Source organism: Lissotriton helveticus, chromosome 1_1 (genome assembly GCF_964261635.1).
Source record: "Lissotriton helveticus chromosome 1_1, aLisHel1.1, whole genome shotgun sequence".
Classification (NCBI taxonomy): domain Eukaryota; kingdom Metazoa; phylum Chordata; class Amphibia; order Caudata; family Salamandridae; genus Lissotriton; species Lissotriton helveticus.
Window position 1 is genome coordinate 20,435,199 of NC_136057.1, and position 25,896 is coordinate 20,461,094.

Consider the following 25,896-nt stretch of genomic DNA (forward strand, 5'->3'; position numbering starts at 1 on the left):
AACTTTTTCAAAGAAAACTCAGATAAGTGTCAATGCGGTCGGTAAGAAGAAATTTGGCCGACCAACCCAGCAGGCAGCTAGTCCAGGGGCCCAGCGAGGTCCTCAAGAACAGTTCCCTTCACAGAGGAAGCACTCGTCCAGCAGTTACAGGCACTTTATCTGTGTAGCAGTGGATTCTTGGAGTGGTCCTGATGCAAGGGATGAAGGATGCTGAAGATGGGGGGGGGAGGGAGGGTCTTTCTAAATGGATTCCTCGGTCCACGAAGATCGAGAGGATGTCTTGGTTGCAGGGTCGACATCCCACAAAGTCCTATCCGGTCTGGCAGAAGTCCACTCGTCACTGGACTACCAGTCGCAGACTAATCCTTCTTAAGTCGATAACTCTCCTTCTGAGGGTTCCATGAACTCTCCGACAGCACTCGCGGGCTCAGCAAACTTGGGTGCATCTCTGTGTATCGATTCTTGGTCTTCGCGATGCACAGCAGCTGTGGTAGCGCCTTGAAGATTTTGGCTACGAACATGCTTATTTAGCTGCTGTGTCCCTGTGCTGCGAACAGGAGGCCCGTCTGCTTACCCTTGGAGTTCTCTTGGTTTGACTGGGCTCTGGGGAGGACTTCTCCTTCAGCAGGATACTGCAGGCACAGTCTCTCCCTTCCCTAGCCACCAGGGGCAGTCCTAGTCAGTGCAGTCTCTTTGCTGGTTCAGCAGGGCAGTTCTTCTTCCGAGTCAGTCAAGATCTGAGTGCCAGGGGTGCCCTATTTATCTTCAGAAAATGCCCTCAGGGTAGGATGCAGTTGGTAGCCAATGGGCTACCAGGTTCCCTCCCCCCTGATGACCACCTTCTGGGAAGTGTGGCATCTGGCTATCCCAGGATGCACCATTCTGCCCACTACCAAAAAGACGACACACCTCTCTTAACACTCAGAGGTTCCTACCCCACCCTCAGAGGTGTGGCTTTCAAGGGGTTACATGCCCCTGGAAACAGGTTTGAAAACTGGCTTCTCTCCTGGCCCCAGTGACAGCTGTAATAATAGCGCACCCCTCTCCCAAGTGTTACCCATTTGCCCTTCAAAAGGCAGATACTCCTTTAAAGCTCGCCTGCTGAGCAACGACCCGTGTGGCTTCCTACAGGAAGGAGGTGACACCGGTCTTCCTATGGAGGCCCCTATTGTGTCCTGTCCTGAGAGTCGTTCTCATGTCTGCCCAGGAGGGCAGAAAGTTGTACACCTGGCTTGTCCTGCAGACATCAGTAAACCAGCACTGGAAACCTTGGACAAATAAAGTGGCGCCTTTCCCCACCAGTGACATTAGATTTGATTGGACCATTAAATTGTATTTAATGTACTGATTCATTTGATACCAAACAGTACCAACCTTAGTAGTCCCATTCAGAAGTTAGCAGGGCTGGGGTGCTACCCTGCAACTGGCCAATGGGGCTACTACTAGCCTTTCCACATTAAAAAAGCTCATTTAGGGTTTTTACTGCTGGAATATGTGTTGTTACTTCCCAGAAATCTTCATTACCCCCTCATAGGTCCTCCTCGTCCTAGTCATTACTATGCTGTGGCCCCGCCTTCCAACAGGTTGCTAACACGCTAGTCTGTTTTTTATGTTTCTATATAAGCCCCGTCCACCAGTCTCCATGCCTGCTAGTAAAAAGAGCAGACACAATAGAGGTAAGGAGGGGACAGGACTGGGACGAGGACAACCTTACCCCGTCATGGGATCCCCTCTTCACAGTCATTACCACAGTTAGGACTTCACAAGCCCTAACACAAGAAGCAAGTATTACACCACAAACGAATTAACAACTCAAGATGTATTAAACCAGGCACAAGACACAACAGCCTTCATAACATGCACAGCAATATTATCCCAAGAAGCATCCAAGACAGTCAGCCGATAAGGCTTGATAAAAGCGTGATGGGACTGCCAAGTAGCAGCCCAAAACATTTTTGGGATAGAAAATTCTACAGACTTGGGCCAGGGAGCGGAGACACATCTAGGAGAAAGACCTTGAACCTGAGCCGGAGGAACCAGCCCCAAAGACTTATAAGACTGACAAACTGCCAGACACACCCATCTACTAATAGTTGCAGTAGACACCTTTTTAGGTCTCGCGATCTATCGATGCGCGCAAGAATTCAAGTAGCCAAAATCCTCATGAAACCACCAGCTTTTTGCTGGCGTTTTCATGAAGTTCACGTGAACCACGTGATCAAACACGAACGCGCATCAGCCTCCCTCCCTCCTAATTGCATTTGCCGCACAGCACATCAAAGGGCTTCGCCCAGCGAGCGCTCTGCGGCTTCTCGGCTTCTCCTCCCCTAATTAGTCATTTTCGCCGCTCTCCCCACTCGGGCCCCCTCCCCTGCCCGCCGTGTCGCATTTCTCCTCCCCCTTCCTTCTCTGCCTTCCTTTCCCGGCGCACGCATTTGTTTGTTACTTCTTAAAACCTCCCAAGGCATCTTAATTTACACAGCTGCCTTCCTTTCCCGGCGCACGCATTTGTTTGTTACTTCTTAAAACCTCCCAAGGCATCTTAATTTACACAGCTGCCTTCCTTTCCCGGCGCACGCATTTGTTTGTTACTTCTTAAAACCTCCCAAGGCATCTTAATTTACACAGACGCTCATAAACTAGGCATTAGTTATTATTGTGAAGTTGAAACAAAGTCCGACTGCCTCATTTTAAGTTTTGAAAACATTCAGTCGTAGCCAGCACATTCAACTAGTGCGTTGCATTCATTCATGTTTTCTCTTTTATGGCTTCAAATGTTGTGATCCACAGCCAGACACGCTTACGTGGAGACATCACCTTTCGGAAGCCCAGTTTCCACAGATCAATTCAAAAATAGGGACAATTAAGCGCCGATAGCTCCGTATAAGAAACACTCAGTAAAATGTAAATAAAAGGTGGCGAAAGAAAAAATTAAGGGCATTTAACACTCGCCAGCTTGGTTAATAACGGAAGATCGTCAGCCGGATAAACCCTACATACTACACATCTGTTGTTCCTATGTATAACGTCATTTTCAACGAAAGGCATAGTCGGAATTCAATTCACAGTTATTCTCACAGACTACCTGCAAGCAATGTGACTTCTATGATTAACTCCTGCGGTCAGAATAAATCAAGAAAATGTATTCACCCACGGCGCTCTCGTTTCCCTCTCAGAAAATTTTCAACAAGCATTGGCATTGCCAATAGGTCTCGCTTGTGGGACCTTATAAGTATTTAGTTTTGCAGCACAATATCCTTGGTGCAAAACTAAATACTTATAAGGTCCCACAAGCGAGACCTATTGGCTATGCCAATGCTTGTTTCCCTTTAGCCACCCCAACAAAAGACCCAAACAGAGCCAAGAAAAGGCGAAACTCCTGAGTGCATTGCAGATAAACCCGAAGAGCCCAAATTGAAGGCAACCTGACCATCAACCTCGTCAGGAAATATCAGGACGAACAACCTCCTGCTGTAAATGGAACTTTAAAAAAAGTAATGACAAAGACTGGATCCAATCTCAGAATCACTTTATCTGGCAGAAATTGTGTAAAAAGGGACAGGATATCAGCAAACCCCCCAATTCCCCCAACCAGCGGGCTAAAGCAATAGCCACCAGAAGAGCCAACTTCGCAGATAATCGTACCAAATGGCCTCCATCAAAGGTTGAAAAGGGAACAACTGGAGTGAAGGACATTCAGCAAGTACCAGGAAGGAATAATCATTGGAGACATCGGCTAACAGCGCCAAAAAACTCTGCAACAACCGAACCACCAAAGGAGCAATACCCTACGTAGAACCTCCCGACCCCCTGCAGGCACGGATAACTGCCCCAGAGTAGCGGGGGGCAAGATTTTTAAAAAGCCATCCCTCAGGAACTCCAGAATCTTTACCGGCTCCCCAGCCACCAGATCCATCTCATGAGTGAAACACGAACTAACAAAGGAGCCCCAGTTCTTATTGTAAGACTTAAGTGCGGAACCCCTGCGGGAGTTCTGAATATCCTGTGCCACCGCAGAAGAACACCCCAAAGACTCCAGTGCTTGATTGAGGAGAGGCTTTCGGTGAAGACAAGCCCGGGGAATCACCGCTGTGGTGCAAGTTATGAACCCAGTGTCCCTCAACCAAGACTGAGCTGGAGCCGACTGCTGAGACAAGAGAGCCAACAGAAGACGCACGTCTGAGTCCCTAGGTCAGTGTCTCCATGTCAGTGTTCATTTGCCATTAGCCCCTAGTCAGGGACATATTTTAGTCAACAAGTCAGTACCCTGGTGTTGAATCCTCCCCTTTCATTTCCCTTCAGTGAGTGTCCCGGAGTTCTCACTGCCCTAGTGGTGTGTTCCAGCGTCATATCTTACGGTCTGTGTCATACAGCCCCGTGACATGTCTCCTAGTGTAAGTGCCCCTTGCCATCATCCTACCTTCAACGCCAGTGGCCTTCATCAGCATTCTAGTGGATCTGTGTCCCAGTGGCTGCGGCATCTTGTGACTGCAGCTGTGTCAATGTTTGTGTCGGTGTTGGTGCCCCTGTCCATGTCCTAGAGTCGACGTGCATGATCCGAACCAGCAATCCAGGGTCATTATCATGGTGTCAAACTCCTCATGTCACTGTTGGTGCATCTGTGCCAGTGTACTAGTCCCAGTTGCATGATCAGTGTCCTAGTATCCCCCCCATCTGTCAGTACACTGGTGCCGCCCCAGCCCCCGTCAATGTCCCTACGTTGTGCCACATTCTAGCATTGTGCCCAATTTCACCATCTTAGTTTCACTATCCTGCAGTCCTGGCGTCCCTATGTTAGCGTAAGGGTGGAAATGTCCAAGCCAGCGCCCCAACATTACTGCCACCTTTGCGGGTGCCCCGAGTCAGTTCCCTAGTGCCAGGGTAGAGTTTGCTTTGTCAATCTACTAACCTTAGTGTCAAGTGCAGCACATGATGTAACGGTTTGCTTGTAAACTACGTATACTCTCTATCTATAGTCTACTATACAGTACGAAGGAAAGAACGATGGACGACTGAACTAGTGATCTAAAAAAAACAGAGGGGTGAGGAGTGTTTATAGGAAGGATACGTTGAAATAATGATAGCCACTCTATAAAAAGGAGAGTTGAGATTAAAAACACGCCTTTTATTCAGGCGCTCATTACAGCGACTCGTGAGAAATAACAATGACCTATTCCAACTCATTAATTTGCGTAGACGACCAGGCAGGAGCAGTGCTGCCGATCACGTGCAAATTAAAGAAATACTTTCATGTTTGACAGTACAGTGCAAGTCTTCAAAGTTTTCCTGCATGTTGAACATACTCCGGGGTCAGGAAAACGTTAACCTGAGCAAACATTATGTTCTGAAAGTAAATGCTGGCTGCTGCAAGTTACACTTAAGGGGCCAAGCATTATTATGGGGGATGCCTTGCCTGACAGATAATCCCTTTACCAAGGCCCTCTCCACCCATGTGCACACATCTCCAGACACACAACAGCAGGACAGAATGGTCTTACCTTTGGCTTCTTGGTACTGATCAAGTCGCTCACAGTTTTTGCCTGGATTTCCACCTCCTTAAAAGCATATTTCGAGTCAAAGAATTTGGAGTCGATTTTGTCGGGTGCCAGATAACCTGCAAATCAAAAGAAATGTCCAAAGTGGGATGAAGATTAGCAAATACTGGTAGTGAAGAGAGAGTTGTTGTTCAGGGGCATATGTATCAAATACTCTATTTGCGATTCACAAATAGCGATTTTGAGAATTGCCATTTGAGAATCGCAAATGAGATGTATTTACAAAATGCGCAAATAGTTAGCGATTTCTTGGCAGTCCTTAATTGTGATTTGCAAATGGCGAATCGCAATTAAAGGAATACCTTCCCATTAATTCCTTTGGGCCAGGAGAACCATAGGAATGAATAGGAAGACATTCTCAATTTGCGATTCGCAATTCGAGAATCGCAAATTGAGAATAATTTCAAGGGTGCAAGGGCGTCATGACACCCTGACGCACCCCTGAAATGAGCATGTGTGCGCATATGGTGCACATACATGCCCTAAGGGCATGTATGTGCGACACATGGCACTTTGCAAATGCCAAAAAGTGCATTTTTCACAGAAATCGCAAATTCCCACCAACTTGAAGTTTGTGGTAATTTTCGATTTCTCAAGGAGAAATCACACAACTTGGGTGCTTGTTACATCGCATTTAAGGAATCGCAATTCGCGATTCCTTAAATGCTTTCGCAAAATAGAGAATCGCAAATTTTGCGATTCTCTAATTTGCAATGTCTTTTGGGATGATACATCCCAAAAAGCAGTTTGCGAATGGGAAAAGGGCTTGATACATATGCCCCTTAGTTCCTTAAGAGTGACACCTGCTTGTCAGGACTGGGACTTCTTCTAAAACAGGCCAGTCAACTGCTGCTCCTAGAATGCCACCTGTTCCGGGCAGGGCTGGACGTGCTGCCGAATTGCTTTCCCATTCTGAATCAATAATTATTCTTACAGTGACATCTGCTGACCAGGGCTTTGAGTGTTTCTGGAGAATAGAGCCCTGAGGAAGGGCCTGTCAGATTCTGCTGTGACATGTCTGCTGAGTCAGAAAATGTATGCCATGAACGTATTGTTTGCTCACCCAGTGACCAGTCCGCTCACCCACAACGATCAAGGCCTCGAAGCACTTACCCTGGCAAACGACGAAGATCTCAGCAGACTCGTTCCTGGAGGCCTGCGGCTTGGTGGCCTGCACCTTTCTGAAGAACTGCTGGAAGATCCAGAGCAGCGGCTGGTAATCCTTGGAGCGGAAGACTTTGGTGATGAACCAGCCTCCTTTGTTGAGGCACTCGGTGGCGCAGCGCAGCGCCATGAGGGTCAGGTTAGCTGCACAGAGGAGGAGAAGGTCAGCAAACTGAAGACGAGGTAATATCAATCAGGGAACGAAGAATCAAGAAAGCATGAGGAAAAGCACAATCAGGGGAGAGAAGCAATTCAGAGGAGGCAGCAGGAGGAGCCGAGACATCAGGACAACAGGTGACCACAAAGTGAGGCGGTGGAAGCAGAGAGATACTTGCAAAGGTAGTCAGTACACAGATGCAGAAGGAAAGGTGTTCGCATAGAGCGAGGGATCAGCAGTGTGAAGATTACGAAAAGATGCCAGCCTCACTAGAGGGAGAAGGCAAGAAGCCTTTGATGCCAGCCTCACTAGAGGGAGAGGCAAGAAGCCTTTGATGCCAGCCTCACTAGAGGGAGAAGGCAAGAAGCCTTTGATGCCAGCCTCACTAGAGGGAGGAGGCAAGAAGCCTTTGATGCCAGCCTCACTAGAGGGAGAGGCAAGAAGCCTTTGATGCCAGCCTCACTAGAGGGAGAGGCAAGAAGCCTTTGATGCCAGCCTCACTAGAGGGAGAGGCAAGAAGCCTTTGATGCCAGCCTCACTAGAGGGAGGAGGCAAGAAGCCTTTGATGCCAGCCTCACTAGAGGGAGAAGGCAAGAAGCCTTTGATGCCAGCCTCACTAGAAGGAGGAGGCAAGAAGCCTTTGATGCCAGCCTCACTAGAGGGAGAGGCAAGAAGCCTTTGATGCCAGCCTCACTAGAGGGAGAAGGCAAGAAGCCTTTGATGCCAGCCTCACTAGAGGGAGAGGCAAGAAGCCTTTGATGCCAGCCTCACTAGAGGGAGACGGCAAGAAGCCTTTGATGTCAGCCTCACCAGAGGGAGAAGGCAAGAAGCCTTTGATGCCAGCCTCACTAGAGGGAGAAGGCAAGAAGCCTTTGATGCCAGCCTCACTAGAGGGAGAGGCAAGAAGCCTTTGATGCCAGCCTCACTAGAGGGAGAGGCAAGAAGCCTTTGATGCCAGCCTCACTAGAGGGAGAAGGCAAGAAGCCTTTGATGCCAGCCTCACTAGAGGGAGGAGGCAAGAAGCCTTTGATGCCAGCCTCACTAGAGGGAGAGGCAAGAAGCCTTTGATGCCAGCCTCACTAGAGGGAGAGGCAAGAAGCCTTTGATGCCAGCCTCACTAGAGGGAGAAGGCAAGAAGCCTTTGATGCCAGCCTCACTAGAGGGAGGAGGCAAGAAGCCTTTGATGCCAGCCTCACTAAAGGGAGAGGCAAGAAGCCTTTGATGCCAGCCTCACTAGAGGGAGAGGCAAGAAGCCTTTGATGCCAGCCTCACTAGAGGGAGAGGCAAGAAGCCTTTGATGCCAGCCTCACTAGAGGGAGAAGGCAAGAAGCCTTTGATGCCAGCCTCACTAGAGGGAGAAGGCAAGAAGCCTTTGATGCCAGCCTCACTAGAGGGAGAAGGCAAGAAGCCTTTGATGCCAGCCTCACTAGAGGGAGGAGGCAAGAAGCCTTTGATGCCAGCCTCACTAGAGGGAGGAGGCAAGAAGCCTTTGATGCCAGCCTCACTAGAGGGAGAGGCAAGAAGCCTTTGATGCCAGCCTCACTAGAGGGAGGAGGCAAGAAGCCTTTGATGCCAGCCTCACTAGAGGGAGAAGGCAAGAAGCCTTTGATGCCAGCCTCACTAGAGGGAGGAGGCAAGAAGCCTTTGATGCCAGCCTCACTAGAGGGAGAGGCAAGAAGCCTTTGATGCCAGCCTCACTAGAGGGAGAAGGCAAGAAGCCTTTGATGCCAGCCTCACTAGAGGGGGAAGGCAAGAAGCCTTTGATGCCAGCCTCACTAGAGGGAGAGGCAAGAAGCCTTTGATGCCAGCCTCACTAGAGGGAGAGGCAAGAAGCCTTTGATGCCAGCCTCACTAGAGGGAGGAGGCAAGAAGCCTTTGATGCCAGCCTCACTAGAGGGAGAAGGCAAGAAGCCTTTGATGCCAGCCTCACTAGAGGGAGAGGCAAGAAGCCTTTGATGCCAGCCTCACTAGAGGGAGAAGGCAAGAAGCCTTTGATGCCAGCCTCACTAGAGGGAGGAGGCAAGAAGCCTTTGATGCCAGCCTCACTAGAGGGAGGAGGCAAGAAGCCTTTGATGCCAGCCTCACTAGAGGGAGGAGGCAAGAAGCCTTTGATGCCAGCCTCACTAGAGGGAGGAGGCAAGAAGCCTTTGATGCCAGCCTCACTAGAGGGAGAAGGCAAGAAGCCTTTGATGCCAGCCTCACTAGAGGGAGGAGGCAAGAAGCCTTTGATGCCAGCCTCACTAGAGGGAGGAGGCAAGAAGCCTTTGATGCCAGCCTCACTAGAGGGAGAAGGCAAGAAGCCTTTGATGCCAGCCTCACTAGAGGGAGGAGGCAAGAAGCCTTTGATGCCAGCCTCACTAGAGGGAGAAGGCAAGAAGCCTTTGATGCCAGCCTCACTAGAGGGAGAAGGCAAGAAGCCTTTGATGCCAGCCTCACTAGAGGGAGGAGGCAAGAAGCCTTTGATGCCAGCCTCACTAGAGGGAGAGGCAAGAAGCCTTTGATGCCAGCCTCACTAGAGGGAGGAGGCAAGAAGCCTTTGATGCCAGCCTCACTAGAGGGAGAGGCAAGAAGCCTTTGATGCCAGCCTCACTAGAGGGAGAAGGCAAGAAGCCTTTGATGCCAGCCTCACTAGAGGGAGAGGCAAGAAGCCTTTGATGCCAGCCTCACTAGAGGGAGAAGGCAAGAAGCCTTTGATGCCAGCCTCACTAGAGGGAGAAGGCAAGAAGCCTTTGATGCCAGCCTCACTAGAGGGAGAGGCAAGAAGCCTTTGATGCCAGCCTCACTAGAGGGAGGAGGCAAGAAGCCTTTGATGCCAGCCTCACTAGAGGAAGAAGGCAAGAAGCCTTTGATGCCAGCCTCACTAGAGGGAGAGGCAAGAAGCCTTTGATGCCAGCCTCGCTAGAGGGAGGAGGCAAGAAGCCTTTGATGCCAGCCTCACTAGAGGGAGGAGGCAAGAAGCCTTTGATGCCAGCCTCACTAGAGGGAGAGGCAAGAAGCCTTTGATGCCAGCCTCACTAGAGGGAGAGGCAAGAAGCCTTTGATGCCAGCCTCACTAGAGGGAGAGGCAAGAAGCCTTTGATGCCAGCCTCACTAGAGGGAGGAGGCAAGAAGCCTTTGATGCCAGCCTCACTAGAGGGAGGAGGCAAGAAGCCTTTGATGCTAGCCTCACTAGAGGGAGAAGGCAAGAAGCCTTTGGTGCCAGCCTCACTAGAGGGGGGAGGCAAGAAGCCTTTGATGCCAGCCTCACTAGAGGGAGAAGGCAAGAAGCCTTTGATGCCAGCCTCACTAGATGGAGGAGGCAAGAAGCCTTTGATGCTAGCCTCACTAGAGGGAGAAGGCAAGAAGCCTTTGGTGCCTGCCTCACTAGAGGGGGAAGGCAAGAAGCCTTTGATGCCAGCCTCACTAGAGGGAGGAGGCAAGAAGCCTTTGATGCCAGCCTCACTAGAGGGAGAGGCAAGAAGCCTTTGATGCCAGCCTCACTAGAGGAAGAAGGCAAGAAGCCTTTGATGCCAGCCTCACTAGAGGAAGAAGGCAAGAAGCCTTTGATGCCAGCCTCACTAGAGGGAGGAGGCAAGAAGCCTTTGATGCCAGCCTCACTAGAGGGAGAAGGCAAGAAGCCTTTGATGCCAGCCTCACTAGAGGGAGAAGGCAAGAAGCCTTTGATGCCAGCCTCACTAGAGGGAGGAGGCAAGAAGCCTTTGATGCCAGCCTCACTAGAGGGGGAAGGCAAGAAGCCTTTGATGCCAGCCTCACTAGAGGGAGGAGGCAAGAAGCCTTTGATGCCAGCCTCACTAGAGGGAGAAGGCAATAAGCCTTTGATGCCAGCCTCACTAGAGGGAGGAGGCAAGAAGCCTTTGATGCCAGCCTCACTAGAGGGAGGAGGCAAGAAGCCTTTGATGCCAGCCTCACTAGAGGGAGAAGGCAAGAAGCCTTTGATGCCAGCCTCACTAGAGGGAGAAGGCAAGAAGCCTTTGATGCCAGCCTCACTAGAGGGGGAAGGCAAGAAGCCTTTGATGCCAGCCTCACTAGAGGGAGAAGGCAAGAAGCCTTTGATGCCAGCCTCACTAGAGGGAGAAGGCAAGAAGCCTTTGATGCCAGCCTCACTAGAGGGAGGAGGCAAGAAGCCTTTGATGCCAGCCTCACTAGAGGGGGAAGGCAAGAAGCCTTTGATGCCAGCCTCACTAGAGGGAGGAGGCAAGAAGCCTTTGATGCCAGCCTCACTAGAGGGAGAAGGCAAGAAGCCTTTGATGCCAGCCTCACTAGAGGGAGGAGGCAAGAAGCCTTTGATGCCAGCCTCACTAGAGGGAGGAGGCAAGAAGCCTTTGATGCCAGCCTCACTAGAGGGAGAAGGCAAGAAGCCTTTGATGCCAGCCTCACTAGAGGGAGAAGGCAAGAAGCCTTTGATGCCAGCCTCACTAGAGGGAGAAGGCAAGAAGCCTTTGATGCCAGCCTCACTAGAAGGAGGAGGCAAGAAGCCTTTGATGCCAGCCTCACTAGAGGGAGACGGCAAGAAGCCTTTGATGCCAGCCTCACTAGAGGGAGGAGGCAAGAAGCCTTTGATGCCAGCCTCACTAGAGGGGGAAGGCAAGAAGCCTTTGATGCCAGCCTCACTAGAGGGAGAGGCAAGAAGCCTTTGATGCCAGCCTCACTAGAGGGAGAGGCAAGAAGCCTTTGATGCCAGCCTCACTAGAGGGAGGAGGCAAGAAGCCTTTGATGCCAGCCTCACTAGAGGGAGGAGGCAAGAAGCCTTTGATGCCAGCCTCACTAGAGGGAGGAGGCAAGAAGCCTTTGATGCCAGCCTCACTAGAGGGAGGAGGCAAGAAGCCTTTGATGCCAGCCTCACTAGAGGGAGAAGGCAAGAAGCCTTTGATGCCAGCCTCACTAGAGGGAGGAGGCAAGAAGCCTTTGATGCCAGCCTCAGTAGAGGGAGGAGGCAAGAAGCCTTTGATGCCAGCCTCACTAGAGGGAGAGGCAAGAAGCCTTTGATGCCAGCCTCACTAGAGGGAGAAGGCAAGAAGCCTTTGATGCCAGCCTCACTAGAGGGAGACGGCAAGAAGCCTTTGATGCCAGCCTCACTAGAGGGAGGAGGCAAGAAGCCTTTGATGCCAGCCTCACTAGAGGGAGAAGGAAAGAAGCCTTTGATGCCAGCCTCACTAGAGGGAGAAGGCAAGAAGCCTTTGATGCCAGCCTCACTAGAGGGAGGAGGCAAGAAGCCTTTGATGCCAGCCTCAGTAGAGGGAGGAGGCAAGAAGCCTTTGATGCCAGCCTCACTAGAGGGAGAGGCAAGAAGCCTTTGATGCCAGCCTCAGTAGAGGGAGGAGGCAAGAAGCCTTTGATGCCAGCCTCACTAGAGGGAGGAGGCAAGAAGCCTTTGATGCCAGCCTCACTAGAGGGAGAAGGAAAGAAGCCTTTGATGCTAGCCTCACTAGAGGGAGAAGGCAAGAAGCCTTTGATGCCAGCCTCACTAGAGGGAGGAGGCAAGAAGCCTTTGATGCCAGCCTCACTAGAGGGAGGAGGCAAGAAGGCTTTGATGCCAGCCTCACTAGAGGGAGAAGGCAAGAAGCCTTTGATGCCAGCCTCACGAGAGGGAGGAGGCAAGAAGCCTTTGATGCCAGCCTCACTAGAGGGAGAAGGCAAGAAGCCTTTGATGCCAGCCTCACTAGAGGAAGAAGGCAAGAAGCCTTTGATGCCAGCCTCACTAGAGGGAGAAGGCAAGAAGCCTTTGATGCCAGCCTCACTAGAGGGAGAAGGCAAGAAGCCTTTGATGCCAGCCTCACTAGAGGGAGAGGCAAGAAGCCTTTGATGCCAGCCTCAGTAGAGGGAGGAGGCAAGAAGCCTTTGATGCCAGCCTCACTAGAGGGAGGAGGCAAGAAGCCTTTGATGCCAGCCTCACTAGAGGGAGAAGGAAAGAAGCCTTTGATGCTAGCCTCACTAGAGGGAGAAGGCAAGAAGCCTTTGATGCCAGCCTCACTAGAGGGAGGAGGCAAGAAGCCTTTGATGCCAGCCTCACTAGAGGGAGGAGGCAAGAAGGCTTTGATGCCAGCCTCACTAGAGGGAGAAGGCAAGAAGCCTTTGATGCCAGCCTCACGAGAGGGAGGAGGCAAGAAGCCTTTGATGCCAGCCTCACTAGAGGGAGAAGGCAAGAAGCCTTTGATGCCAGCCTCACTAGAGGAAGAAGGCAAGAAGCCTTTGATGCCAGCCTCACTACAGGGAGGAGGCAAGAAGCCTTTGATGCCAGCCTCAGCCTTTGATGCCAGCCTCACTAGAGGGAGAAGGCAAGAAGCCTTTGATGCCAGCCTCACTAGAGGGAGAAGGCAAGAAGCCTTTGATGCCAGCCTCACTAGAGGGAGAAGGCAAGAAGCCTTTGATGCCAGCGGCAAGAAGCCTTTGATGCCAGCCTCACTAGAGGGAGAAGGCAAGAAGCCCTTCTTTGGCTCCTGGAATAGTCGGTGGTCACTGAACAGTATTTAGTGTGGATACACTTAACTACTTGTGTCCAGAGGCCACAATGCTGGTACACTTCAAAAGAATTGCCAAGAGACTCTTTAGGCACTTGGCTCTTCAGGAAGCAAGACTGAGCATTTCAAGACTTCTACTGGAGGAAGAAGAGGTAGCAAACCCAAATACAGTCGACACTATAACTAACACACAATAAACTACATGTGAAGCAAATGTGAGGAAATAAGAGAAAGAACATCATCAAGAATGTAAAAAGGGACAGAGAAAACGAGAATGCATACTGAAAATAAGAAGACACTTGAGGGATTTTAATTGATATTAAACAATTTGTAAATGGAACAGATATATCAACCAAAAGGATGCAGTTGGCCAGAAAAGTGCTTTACGCCAGCCTCCAAAGTCCCAATGTCTCCATCTCTGGGAAAAACTGGACAACTCAGTGGGTTTGAGACCAAGTTTCTGAGTTGACACTAAAGTACTCCAAGAAGCTTTTGGCCGGAAAAAAGGCACTTTCAAAACAAGCATGGGCGTGTCCAATAAAAGGTCATCTTTAGGTATCAAGAGTCTGGGCATGTTATACAGGGTTACTCGGTACTCCGAGTCCAGTAAAATGGGACTACCTGCTAGTCTGTGTGTTCGGTTACAAAGGGCTAGTGAGCAATTTGGGTGTCCAGTGAATAGAACTACCTGGTAGTCTATGTTGAGTAAAGAAAATAAAAAGTGCCCGGTAGTCTGTGTTCAGTTACCTCATCATAGCGTGCCCGTGTATATAGGCTATAAGACTGTGTGTCCAGGCAAAAAGGATTACCCTGAGTCTGTGTCCAGTTGGGACACAGGTCCAACAAACACTACATAACTTGTGGGGCTTTCAAGTCTCAATTGTTTTGGGTAAAAACCAACACTTCACCAGGATTCTGTTAAAGCTCAGTCACAGCACTGCTACCACATGACCAGTCCTAAAATGGAAAGCAAAGTTCGGACTCCTCTATCGCTGCCCTCACCCTCGCCAAAAACCTACCTCTTTCCCTGTGTGCTCTCTCCCAATCTTTGGGGCTCACTAAAAGTGTCCCCAAGTTACATCTATACATACAAGTACATGCAAGCCATTGGTACTACAGGCAGTAAAGAGGTCACAAGGTCATTTTAATGGCACACTAGACAATATCCTGACCAGAAAGAGTCATACCACGAAGATGGCGGGTGCTACAAGAGTAGACACAGTTATGTCAGATTCATTCTTACCCTCAGGCGACGACTTTGCAGGTATACAGACCAAACAGATTAGCCTAACGAGTGTGTGATTTTAGTGATGTAATGCAATGGAGTCAAGCTATCCAGATTATTGTGTAAAATTGCTTTTTCTTTCCGCGTTGGACGCGCCGCTGTGATGCTGCCAGAGCTAAATTACAGAAGCATATACAATTCTTTCTGTTCATGTAGACCTTAAGCATGAAACATTCCTTATGAACGAGAAAAAACTCCAACCTTATTTGATTAAAACAATAACTAAACAATGCCAGTAGATCAAACGTGCTGGTGCGACCACAAAGTATGAGCATGAGTTGAAAGCTAGGGGAGAGGAGTTGGCCTAACGGCTAAGGCGCTCGACCTCGGACCTGGGGATCTGGGTTCGTGTCTCGGTAACGACGCCAAACCTCCTGTGATTCTGGGCAAATCACTTAATCTCCCCGTGCCTAAAAAAAATGAAAGTGTGTGTTCTCATGTAAAAACGTAACTTGTGCTATGTAAAGCGCTCGGATACCTGATTCGGTTCGGGTCTAGTTCGCGCTATATAAAACTACCAAAAAAAAAAAAACAAGCATTTACAATGCAACGGTTTTGCCTTTGCAAAAGTTAGAGCTATTGGCATTGTAAATGACAACTTTTTTATTTATGTGTTGGTTTTGAAAACAGATAAATAAATGGCATTGTCATTTTCAATGGCAATAGCTTAATCTCTCGCAAATGCCACACACACCCATAGAGAGCCCCCCCACACGCACACAGAGCACCCCCACACACACCCACACAGAGCCCCCCACACACACCCACACAGAGCCCCCCCACACACCCACACAGAGCCCCCCCACACACCCACACAGAGCCCCCCCACACATCGAGCCCCACAAAGCACATATTACTGTAACTATTTGAGGAGATAGTAGGTGCAGTAACAGCAAATTTCACAGCGCCTTATTCTGGGACAATCTTACCAACAACTGAAAGACCTGAGGGGCATTTTTTTTTGCTTTCTTAACGGCCCATCATTACAATTACTGAGCACTTTACTAACCTGGGTCATCAAAACTAGTAGCAGAGCTCAATTTATCCCGTTTATTGCAGTCGATGGGGCAGCTGGATACCACCGCCTGTGTTTTTGCTGGCTGCCGCTTTTTTTTTTTTTATCTTACTGATTCAAAAGTACCTGCTGCTGCAGAGTTCCTTGTGGGACCAGCACTAAAAAGTAAAAGTAACTGGTGATTAATGTCCCTGCAGAAGTGAAACCAGAGTTATGTCTAGGGGCAGTTTGGATTCACCAAGTAGCGCAGAGGGTTAATGTGCCTGCTGAACAGTACGTGCACAATGCAGATTAAAGAACTGGGTTACCGCTTTTGCGACAGAGAAGGAGGTCGTAGGGGTGGGGGGAGGGCAAATAGACTGTGGCACTAGGCCCACCAGCTATAAATCCGGCCCTGACCACCAGTTCGTCTATGCATGGCACTGGAAACAGCAACAGGGTTTATTTGACGCCAACCCCTTGTCCACCCACCGAATTGAAATCTGGTGTGAAGGTTTCGTCCTACACAGAGGTGTCATCCCAACCACAGGAAATACAAGCAAGTGTAAGCACAACATGAAGTACAGCGAAATATTATTAGCAAAGCGCCTTCAGGCTTGGGGTTGGCACTATTTGTTATATATATAGTTTGTAGCTATAAGGCAAGGGAGAGAGGTGGAAGAAAGTGCTGTACAACGACAGAGGAGGTTTAGGCGCAAAGTGCCAAATGTATGGTTATTAACTTTTTTTTTTCTGAAAGCATAGAGATGCTTGAAGCTCATCGAAGCAGCATTTTGGCGCTCTGCAGGACACCTATTATTGCTATATGTGCCAGCAAATGGATCCTGCCACACAGTTTGTTCAGTTAGATAGCTTTCTGGGTTGGGCGCTCACTGCAGAGATCTGCGCGCAAACTGCGATCCCTAAACGTATACAGTTTGGGTGCGGATAAAAGGAGTACCGCTGGGTTAGGCAATAATAACAGGTGTGGTGTAAAGCGCCAAGATATACTTCTGCTTGAAGACTGAGCTATGCTCGAAGCAGAAGGGGTGGATGCATCTTAAGAGAAGCTGCAAACCCTGCTTGTGGGGGTGAAAGAAGAGAGCCATGATCTGTTTGTGTCTGAGGGCGGGGTGCATAGACCCTTTCTCCTTGCACTTTGGCTCGTGATGTTGCAGAAGTGACATCACTGGGGCCTCTGTGAATAGGGTTCACAGGCTCACACCACAACAACGCCGTGGGGCGCTTGGTCAACTTGACACCTGCGGATAGAGTGCACCTGAGTTCTAATCCCAGCTCCCCTCACATCTATCACCTCGTGTGATCGTGGTCAAATCACCCAATCTGCTTCGAACAGGATCTGTGCTGATTTTATGCTATAAAGGCATTGCTTCGTCACCGTTGCCAACTGAAAGATGGCTTCAGCTGCTGGTCACGGCAGCCGTGCTCGCCTGGCACTTACTGGCAACGACGGGCATAACTTATATACAACAGCCCTTACATGCCCGAGGAGAGCCGGCAGTTAAGAATGGATGCTAGTATTGGCATGGCGTGAGAGGTGGCGATACCTCTGCCCGACATTAGCGCTGGAGACTGAGAGAGTGAGGAGTTGGCAGCCGGGAGCTACGCTACACCGAGGCTCCCCTCCGGAAGTGTGGGCCCGGTGGAAGTGAGCGGCGTGGAAAGTGCGAGTCAGCCAGCCAGCCACAGCGCTAAAACATATAAGGTACCGGGGAGTTGCACAGAGACATTCCCCCCCAGTCACCGGTCCCTGGGAGTTGTGTGGCTGCTGCTAAAAAGCAGGACAGCATGAAGGGCCCGGAGCGCGACTCGAGGCAGTGCTGGTTCGCGCAGCGTTGATACTGCTAAGCTCGTGACGAGTGGGATAGAGACATTTGAAGCTGTGAGCGGGGCCCGCGAGTGCAATACATAGCGGGGGGCTCGCTGACTCACCCCACGAGCAACTGCACATGCACTTCCGAGCGGGAGGGGGGGCAGGAAGCGGGAGGGGGGCGGGAATGGACCCGAGCCGAGCTCCAGAAACTAATCGACATGAGACGCGGGAGGTGGGGGCTCACGGACAGCGGGAGGGGGGAGGGAACGGCAGCACTCACCTCGACTTCCTCCAGCGGCGGTCGGCCGCGTAGTGGGAAAAACAAACACATTTTTTTTTTTAAACGAAACTCCGCCCACCGCCGCGATGTCGACATCGCAGAGGCGGAGAGGGAAAAAATTTCGGGAACGCCCCCGAATCTGGTCCGGCCTTGACGGACAGATCCGGCTCCCAATGGCTAGCCTCCATTTATGGAGCTAGCCAATGGGAGGAGGGGGCGGATACCCGACCCCACAGAGAAACATAAGGATTTTGCTAGCGCATGCGTACTTCGTACGCATTGCCAAGCAAAACCTAAAAAAGTTGAGAATATTACTCCAAAATTGGCCGAAAGTAGGATATTTACACAAAAGCATGCTTTTTTTGATTAGGTGTAAACCTGTTCAGCAGTTTTATAGAAATTAGGGTTTAAAAAATAGTGATATCTAGTGCAGCAAGAAACCCACAGTAATACAACAAAACAGAGGATTTTGATTGGTCAGTCCTGCATGATCAAGTGCTCTAATTGGCTGACTATAAATGAGGAACAATTTTTTGGTTGCCATTACAGAACTCAGATACTCAGTCCACAAGTCCTGAAAAACAAAATTTAAAAATCATAGAAGGGAAACGGGTAGGGATATCCTGATTCCTGACTCCCTAGTCCTTGTAGGGAATCCCTGAGGCAAACTGAGGAAATTAAATAAAAAAGTGGGGGGGTCTGTGACCCATTGGCCGCTTCTGGGGGTGTTTTCTGGCCGCAGATGTGCATGGCGAAGGGCAGGCTGCCCACGGGTGATTGGATACAGGGACTGGCCACATGCCAGGTGACCAACTCTGCCCACTTGGGGTTTGACCACAGAAGTATCATAAAATTGTGTTAATTTACATTTAAAACCATATAATTGATTGGAAAAAAAACAGATTAAGTGGAGTTATATGTAAGTAAGGGAGTAAGATGGTAATTAACGTTAAAAAAAGTTTGTAATGCACTGAAAAAAGGGTTCAGTGGAGTTGAAGGTAGGTCTTCTAATAATGAAAAACGTTTTTAAAACAAAAACAAAATGAAGTTTGCCAGTTACATTTAAATCACCTAAGTATAACTTGTACAGCTATGATGCACTGCTATAGCATCAAATATTACATCACTGAGGACACCTCAAATCTATGTGAGTGCAAGTTATACTTCAATCATTTATGTATAAAGGGGGAATTTCAGTGATTTGTGTGCTTAAAACTTTTTAATATTTGAAGACCTACATATAAATCCACTTTAACCTTTTTTTTTCTTTGAAAAAAATATATATGTAGGCCTTGACTTCCTTAGTGCCCTGGTTAGTGCGTTCTAAAGCTTCATAAACATGCAAGTAATTTGTGCATACCCGGACACACTGACAGGTGGTCCCCCGGAGGTGGCAGGCACCGGGCAGCTGACTCGGACCTACTGGCTCCGATGCCAGGACATGAATGGCTGCCCTGCCCCTGGATGGAATCGAGAATTTCCCTTTTCTTGGAGAACACAAGAAAGTGAAGCGCCATGTTGGAGAGCGACTTCTTTCTGGATGAACTCAAATGGCATGTGAGGGAAGGCGCACTGCTTGCATTGCAGCCCTTGAGCTAATAATGGGCGTTACAGAGGGAGATCTGTGAGATACAGGGCATGCTCGCCTCCGAGCCCTGGCATAAGCACCCACCTGCCTGGACTAGAGGTCACTCGAGCCTGGTCTCAGCTTATACTCGACTCCAAAGCCTTCCAGTGCGCTCACATGGCGGGATTGAAGGATAGCTGCAGCCAGCACCCCAATCCATTGAGCTACCGCCGGAGAATGTACAAGCGGGGATGCACGCATGTACTGAGCTCTGGAAACAGGTCGGGTACCTTCCTGAGGTAGACTTAAAGGAACTCTGCAAGGACGCCTGTGAGCCAGCGGTGCTGGGTGACACCTCCCAGCCCCCCTCTGCCCCCGGTCTCTGACCTAATGCTGTCAGTTACAGATGACGTGTGTGAATACAGAGAGGGCCAACTCAATCCCCCTACCTTCCAAGGTCGGTAAACTGAGAACCTCCAAGTTACAAGTTAGGCAATAGTAGCGCCTGTTTTTCGCGGCACTTGGAGCCGATATGCGTGCGTTATATATACGCTACACAAACACAACCAATCATGAATTATCAATATACAGAGAGTGCCATTTCCTTCCCTAATGAGCGTCAACTGCCGGGTGCGAAGCACCAGGTCACCCTTGCACCGGGCAGCCCACGGGTAGACAGCGCGCGTGCTGGAGGGTCGGTGTTAACAAGCAGGTATGGCCGTCTTAAAGGAATCATATTAGGCATATACTCCCAATGACTGCCTGAGATGTGTCTCCGTCTTATCCCAGTCAGGACGGTCGTACTCACTGATCTTCACTCTCTATTTTGAGTTGAAATGTGGTAGCATTTTTACTTTCACTCATATATGGATCCCGATCGAATACTACTTCTGTCTTCTGCTTTATAAGTTATTTTTTACAATTATCATTTGTAATGTACCTATTCGAAAGCAACATATTATTCGCTCTCTCAGTTCTGTACAGAGATACTCTGTCTTTTCGAATGGTCTCTAGATCTGAAAGATGTACATTTCAGCGCCCTAACAACCGAGGTGGTTTACTTTGGCGCTTCATTAAAAAGTATATAGATGCGAATGAATGAATGCGTCCAAGGGAGAAAAGCCTTCAACCCGTGCGTGTGTCAGCCCATCTCGAGCAGGCCCCCTTGCCTGAGAGAGAATGACAGTAAGCATGTACGAGGACACGTATCCGTATTCCACCCCCTCACTGCGGAGCAGAGCGGCGCAGGTTGCAGCCCCCACACCTCCCATTCCCAGGCGTTTGGGGTGGGCGCGCGGACAGGAAACGCTCCTATTAGGCCACTTCCCACCACACACCGCCGCGCTTCCCAAAAGTCCCCCGGCGCACGTGGTGTTCATTTTAACGCCGCTTTTCATAGCGCACTGAGGGACAGTGGGGGGAGGGGGGGGGGGGGGGGTGGGAGGAGCGAGAGAAGGGGCGGAGAGATGGAGGTGTGTCGGAAATCAAGTGAGGGGGAGAGGGAGTGAAGTAGAGCCAGGAATGAAGAGGCCGCACCTCCCTGCCCCCACCTGGGTCCTGCAGCTCCTGCCATTCTGAGACCCGGGCCCCCCCCCCCCCACACACACACACACGGGTGCGTGCGCCCTTGAGGTTCTAGTGCACATGGAAAGGGTGTGTGTTTCTGCCCAGCCTGCACCTTCCTGCCCTTTCCTGCCCCCACCTGGGTCCTGCAGCTCCTGCCATTCTGAGACCCGGGGGCAGCGGTCCTCTCAGCCTCCCCCCCCCCACACACACACGGGTGCGTGCGCCCTTGAGGTTCTAGTGCACATGGAAAGGGTGTGTGTTTCTGCCCAGCCTGCACCTTCCTGCCCTTTCCTGGGTCGTGCAGCTCCTGCCAGTCTGCGACCCGGGGACAGCGGTCCTCTGAGCCCCCCCCCCCCCCCCCCCACACACACACACACTCATGTGCGTGCGCCCGTGAGGTGTTGGCGCACAGGTAATGGTGTGTGTTCCTGCCCAGCCCGGTTGTGATTCAGAGCCAGTGACGGAGCTGACGGGACCGGCTCTGGGAGGGGGACACGAGGCCCAGGGTTTCCGGGAGCAGGGAGCGCCCCGAGGCGTAGTTAACACCCGCATCATCCGCCCAGGCGCTATCCCTTATCAGCCAGGACTGAGCCGAAAACCTGCCACCTACCCGCGTCATTTATCCACCCGCTGCGAGTTCACGATTCACTGTTTCCAATTATTATCCGTTGCCTTCGCACGTTCATTCATGCGCCGTCTACCCTCTGATATCAATCAAGACTTGTTCGTGCCCAGATGAGACATAGGCTGTTTTCTTTTTAAACTACATATGTCTTCTCGTCGAAGTTCAGTTTAGTGGGGTATACAGAGGGAACCTGCAACACAGAGCAGCCCCTGTTTCTTGTAAGTGAGTTTGTTGCAATATATATGTTCTAATCCCGGCATCTCCTCCTAACCAAAATGGTGTGATCCTCAGCAACTCGCCCCGTCTCTTTGTCAAAGTTTATTTGAACGATATAAAAAATGGAATGGGTTGTAAGCATGAAACTCTATGTGAATGAACGTGTTGTCAAAGCACCCAGAAGTCATTGAGTTCACGGCGTTGTGCTAAGCGAGTCCTCCCCCGAGTCACTGCACAGATGTTCAAATGTGTACTGTAGGTCTATGCGGTTATTGTCGGGATCCACAATTTCCCACTCTGAGGGGGCATTGGAATGAGGTGGGGCGGAAGTACTGAAACACGAAACTTAAGACAGACCTCGACAGAGCCCTGTCTGTATTGTAATATTAGGGAAGGGGCGAGAAATAAGCTCGTAGGGTCTACGGATTGTTTATTTGTAGTAATCTGCCCGGAAGAACGTCCAACAGGGATTTGAAACACGTATTTTTGGCTAGAGACCCCACCCACCACTTCGGTGGGGGACAATGGGACTGGCCGGCACGGAGAGGGGGGCTTCGCATGGGGTGTCAGAGGGGCACGTGTACCCTGAGCATCAGCAGCTGTGCAGAATAACACTAGAGTGGCATGTTCTATGAAAGGCAGCGAGTGGCACATGCGTAGCGAGCCTGGCCATCAGCAGTTGTGCCAGGGGCAATGCCAGGGTCGTTTTGAGGTACAGCGGGTGAGAATTCGAGTGGGGGCACACTTGGGTGATGGCTGGCGGTGCCTTTAGTGTGTTGGTACAGGGAGTGAGGCTTGCCATGGCCGGGCACAAGTGGCTGACACCAGGAGCGGTGCCAGGCCCTCCCAGGGTGCCAGTGAGGTGAGGAGGGGAGGGGACTCTGACACTGCCCCTTCCGCCTCCAGAGACGAGGCTGCGGTGTTCTTAGTCGACTCTCGGTACAATAAACCCTCCGAGAGACGTCGATGGCAGTCGTACTCCCTTCCACTTACCAGGGGCCCGGTGCATTTCCAGTGCATACACTGCAATTTTAGGTACGGCGGCGTGCACAAGATCAGACGATGTGTGGTCTAGTACTGAAGGCGAGACCAGCTAATGCCAGCTTTGCAATACATGTTCGCAAATAATGCGATATTTTTCTCGCGAACTGTCGGGGGGGGCGATGGAAAGCTGACTTTGGCAACCTTGTTTGGCATTTGGCAACTCTGCTTGTGCCCGTCCGAAACTGGTAACCCACACGAACACCAGCAGCGAGTGTGCCCTGCGTTTCTCCTGTAACCTTAGTACACGCCGATCCTGCTCCTCAGTGCCACACTAACAATAGAGCGCCTTCGGGTGACAGTCCAAGAAGCGGCCACAGCTCCTTGAAGCCAGACCGGGACGTGCTATATGGTTCAGGCCGTCGCTTTCCTGTCTTCGAGGGAGGGGCAGCGAGGCAGGGACTGAGGTGCTGGGTATGGGGGTGCAGGGCACCCACTCCGCGTCCCACGTGAAAGTATTTTTCTGACTCAGGTTCCCGTAGGACGTCGAAGTCACGAATAGGGTTTCCGAGAGTTAAAAGGCGATGAAAATAGGGATCATTATAATAACACGGTGCTTAAATAGAATCCTCTGGTTTGAGGAATCTACTGCAGATATTTAGACTGCTGCAGTGAGGAACTCTACGGGTGGTAAATAAATATTTGCTTTATGGTTTAGTACCGTCTACAGCGTTTCCAGCGGGCGCACTAAGGAATGTTATAAAAATGACCCACAACTATTTTGTATATGCAACTATAAATTCTATATTATAAAAAATATAAGCTCGTGACGAGTGGGATAGAGACATTTGAAGCTGTGAGCGGGGCTTGCGAGTGCAATACATAGCGGGGGGCTCGCTGACTCACCCCACGAGCAACTGCACATGCACTTCCGAGCGGGAGGGGGGGCAGGAAGCGGGAGGGGGGCGGGAATGGACCCGAGCCGAGCTCCAGAAACGAATCGACATGAGAGGTGGGGGGGGGGGGCTCACGGACAGCGGGAGGGGGGAGGGAACGGCAGCACTCACCTCGACTTCCTACAGCGGCGGTCGGCTGCGTAATGGGACAAACAAAATTAAAAAAAAACGAAACTCCGCCCACCGCCGCGATGACGACATCGCAGAGGCGGAGAGGGAAAAAATGTCGGGAACGCCCCCGAATCTGGTCCGGCCTTTGACGGACAGATCCGGCTCCCAATGGCTAGCCTCCATTTATGGAGCTAGCCAATGGGAGGAGGGGGCAGATACCCGACCCCACATAGAGGATTAGAGGATATCATTAGATTTTGCTAGCGCATGCGTACTTCGTACGCATGCATCGCTAGTCAAAACCTAACTAGCGCATGCGTACTTCGTACGCATGCATCGCTAGTCAAAACCTAAAAAAGCACAAGGAGGGACTAGGCAGACCCAAACAGTAAGGGGCCAGGGCAATCAGAAGGAAATCAGGAAGTCACCTTGTGAATATGCATCGTGCACCCAGCTGGCGCCAACGTTGGGAGCTCCATCATTTAGGACCACGTCTGCCTTCCACGTCTGGAGAGCCTTTCGCAGAGCCTGGAAAGAGAGGTACATGTCAGGCACCCACAAAGATCACAGTGGCTATTTTTAGATGATAAAAAGATTCGGACCCTAGTCTCAAAAGTTAGGGAGAAGTTCTCCAACAGAAAAGACAGCGTATCAGTTACTGTACCTGGAGGCCTCAGACTATTTTGCAAATGTTTTAGAGTGTTTTACACTCAAGAGATTACTGTTCATTTTCAACAAAAAGTTATGCTAAGCACATCAGATATGTAATTTGCACCCAAGTGAGTGTTTTAATGTTCTAGGTGAATAGGGAGCCTAAAATAGCTCATCTCGCGCCTTTTCTGAGATTGAGCCCACTGCGGTTGCTATTTCAGTCCTCAACAGGAGCCCCCACAGGAACCCATGCCATCTGAGGTACAAACAGCTTCTCTCAAAGAACACAGACAGAAGGTAGGAAGGGAGTGAGGCCGTAACACTCGTACTTTTCACAGACTATGAGAAAGAAATGCACCCCAAGGTTCACAAATTGGGACACAGGTGAATGAGGGATTAACTGGGGATTGCTTCGCCCTCTTCAAACAGAAACCTACGGGACGAAGGTTAATAAGCCTTCCATAATTCTGGAGCTAAGGCAAACACAAGTTATAAGCAAATGTGCCATTTCCTCTCTGGTGCTGGGTGAAATCTGCGTTGGAGGTGGGGGTTATAGAGTTTGCGGAGGGACGCACCCACAACACTAGATGGGCAGTCCTGCTAAGTGATGCAATGACGCATGACCACTTCAGCCACTCCATCATTTTGAGCAAGGAGCACTTTGCATTCAGAGACTTACAATTCCACTTTTTTCATTTTTACTCTGAACTTATAGCTCAAAGTGCTGTAGCGAGACAGGACCTACTGAACGAGTCACCCAATATGGGACCACTGCATTAAAATCAGAATCCCTGCTGCCCGTGAGCCACTTCTGCACCCTTCCACTGCCAGGGCACTACCAATACCTGTCGGCATTTCTCGGTTGTGATGTCTTCCTGCAGCGTCACCACATTGGGGATGGACCTGATAGTGACCAAGTCAACTCCTGCAAGAAGGGAAAAACAAAAGTGGTTAGAAGCCAGCCAGCTCTCCAGTCTACTGACTGCACAGTCCCCCGAAGCGTCCTCTCTAGCAGCATGCCTGGTATTTGTTCTGCCCGGCCCTCCCTGGGTACCACTTCTAACGCCTCTGTTGGCTCCCCGCTGTAGAGGATGCTGTAGACTTTACTGCTGTCCGGCCCACCTGTACATTCCCCCATCCCTGACTCGTTAGCGGGTTGCAGACATTTCCTTCAGTCTTCTTTTAGGGTAAAGTTACTGGTATTTGCTCCATGGTGCACACTCCCCGGGCTTCTCCTACAGCCCCCTGGCTGGCTCAGGGCTTCTCCTACAGCCCACTGGCTGGCTCAGGGCTTCTCTCTAAGAGGATGATCTAGCTGGATTGGGTTGCCCTGTCCTGACCGAACCAACATAAATACCGGACTGTATGGTGGTACACGTCAGCCCCTCAACGGAGGCGGCCCATACTGTGCTCCTCCTTACACACACTTTCATTTATCAGCCTTTCACCCCTAAGGATGCTACTGGGGGTGCGGTGCACTGCATCAACTGTACTCT

At 50.5% G+C, this 25,896-nt stretch overlaps 1 protein-coding gene across 2 annotated transcripts in view; it reads right to left on the reverse strand.

The window, feature by feature from the left end:
- FTSJ3 (FtsJ RNA 2'-O-methyltransferase 3) overlaps positions 1–25,896 on the reverse strand; it is a 167,827-nt gene that overhangs the window by 115,697 nt on the left and 26,234 nt on the right. For both annotated transcript variants that reach the window (XM_078673959.1, XM_078673951.1), the window contains exons 5-8: positions 25,246–25,325; positions 24,178–24,277; positions 6,669–6,863; positions 5,499–5,614 (exon numbers count right to left, since the gene is read on the reverse strand). In XM_078673959.1, coding sequence (XP_078530085.1) covers positions 5,499–5,614; positions 6,669–6,863; positions 24,178–24,277; positions 25,246–25,325 — 491 coding nt within the window. The remainder of the gene's footprint in view (positions 1–5,498; positions 5,615–6,668; positions 6,864–24,177; positions 24,278–25,245; positions 25,326–25,896) is intronic.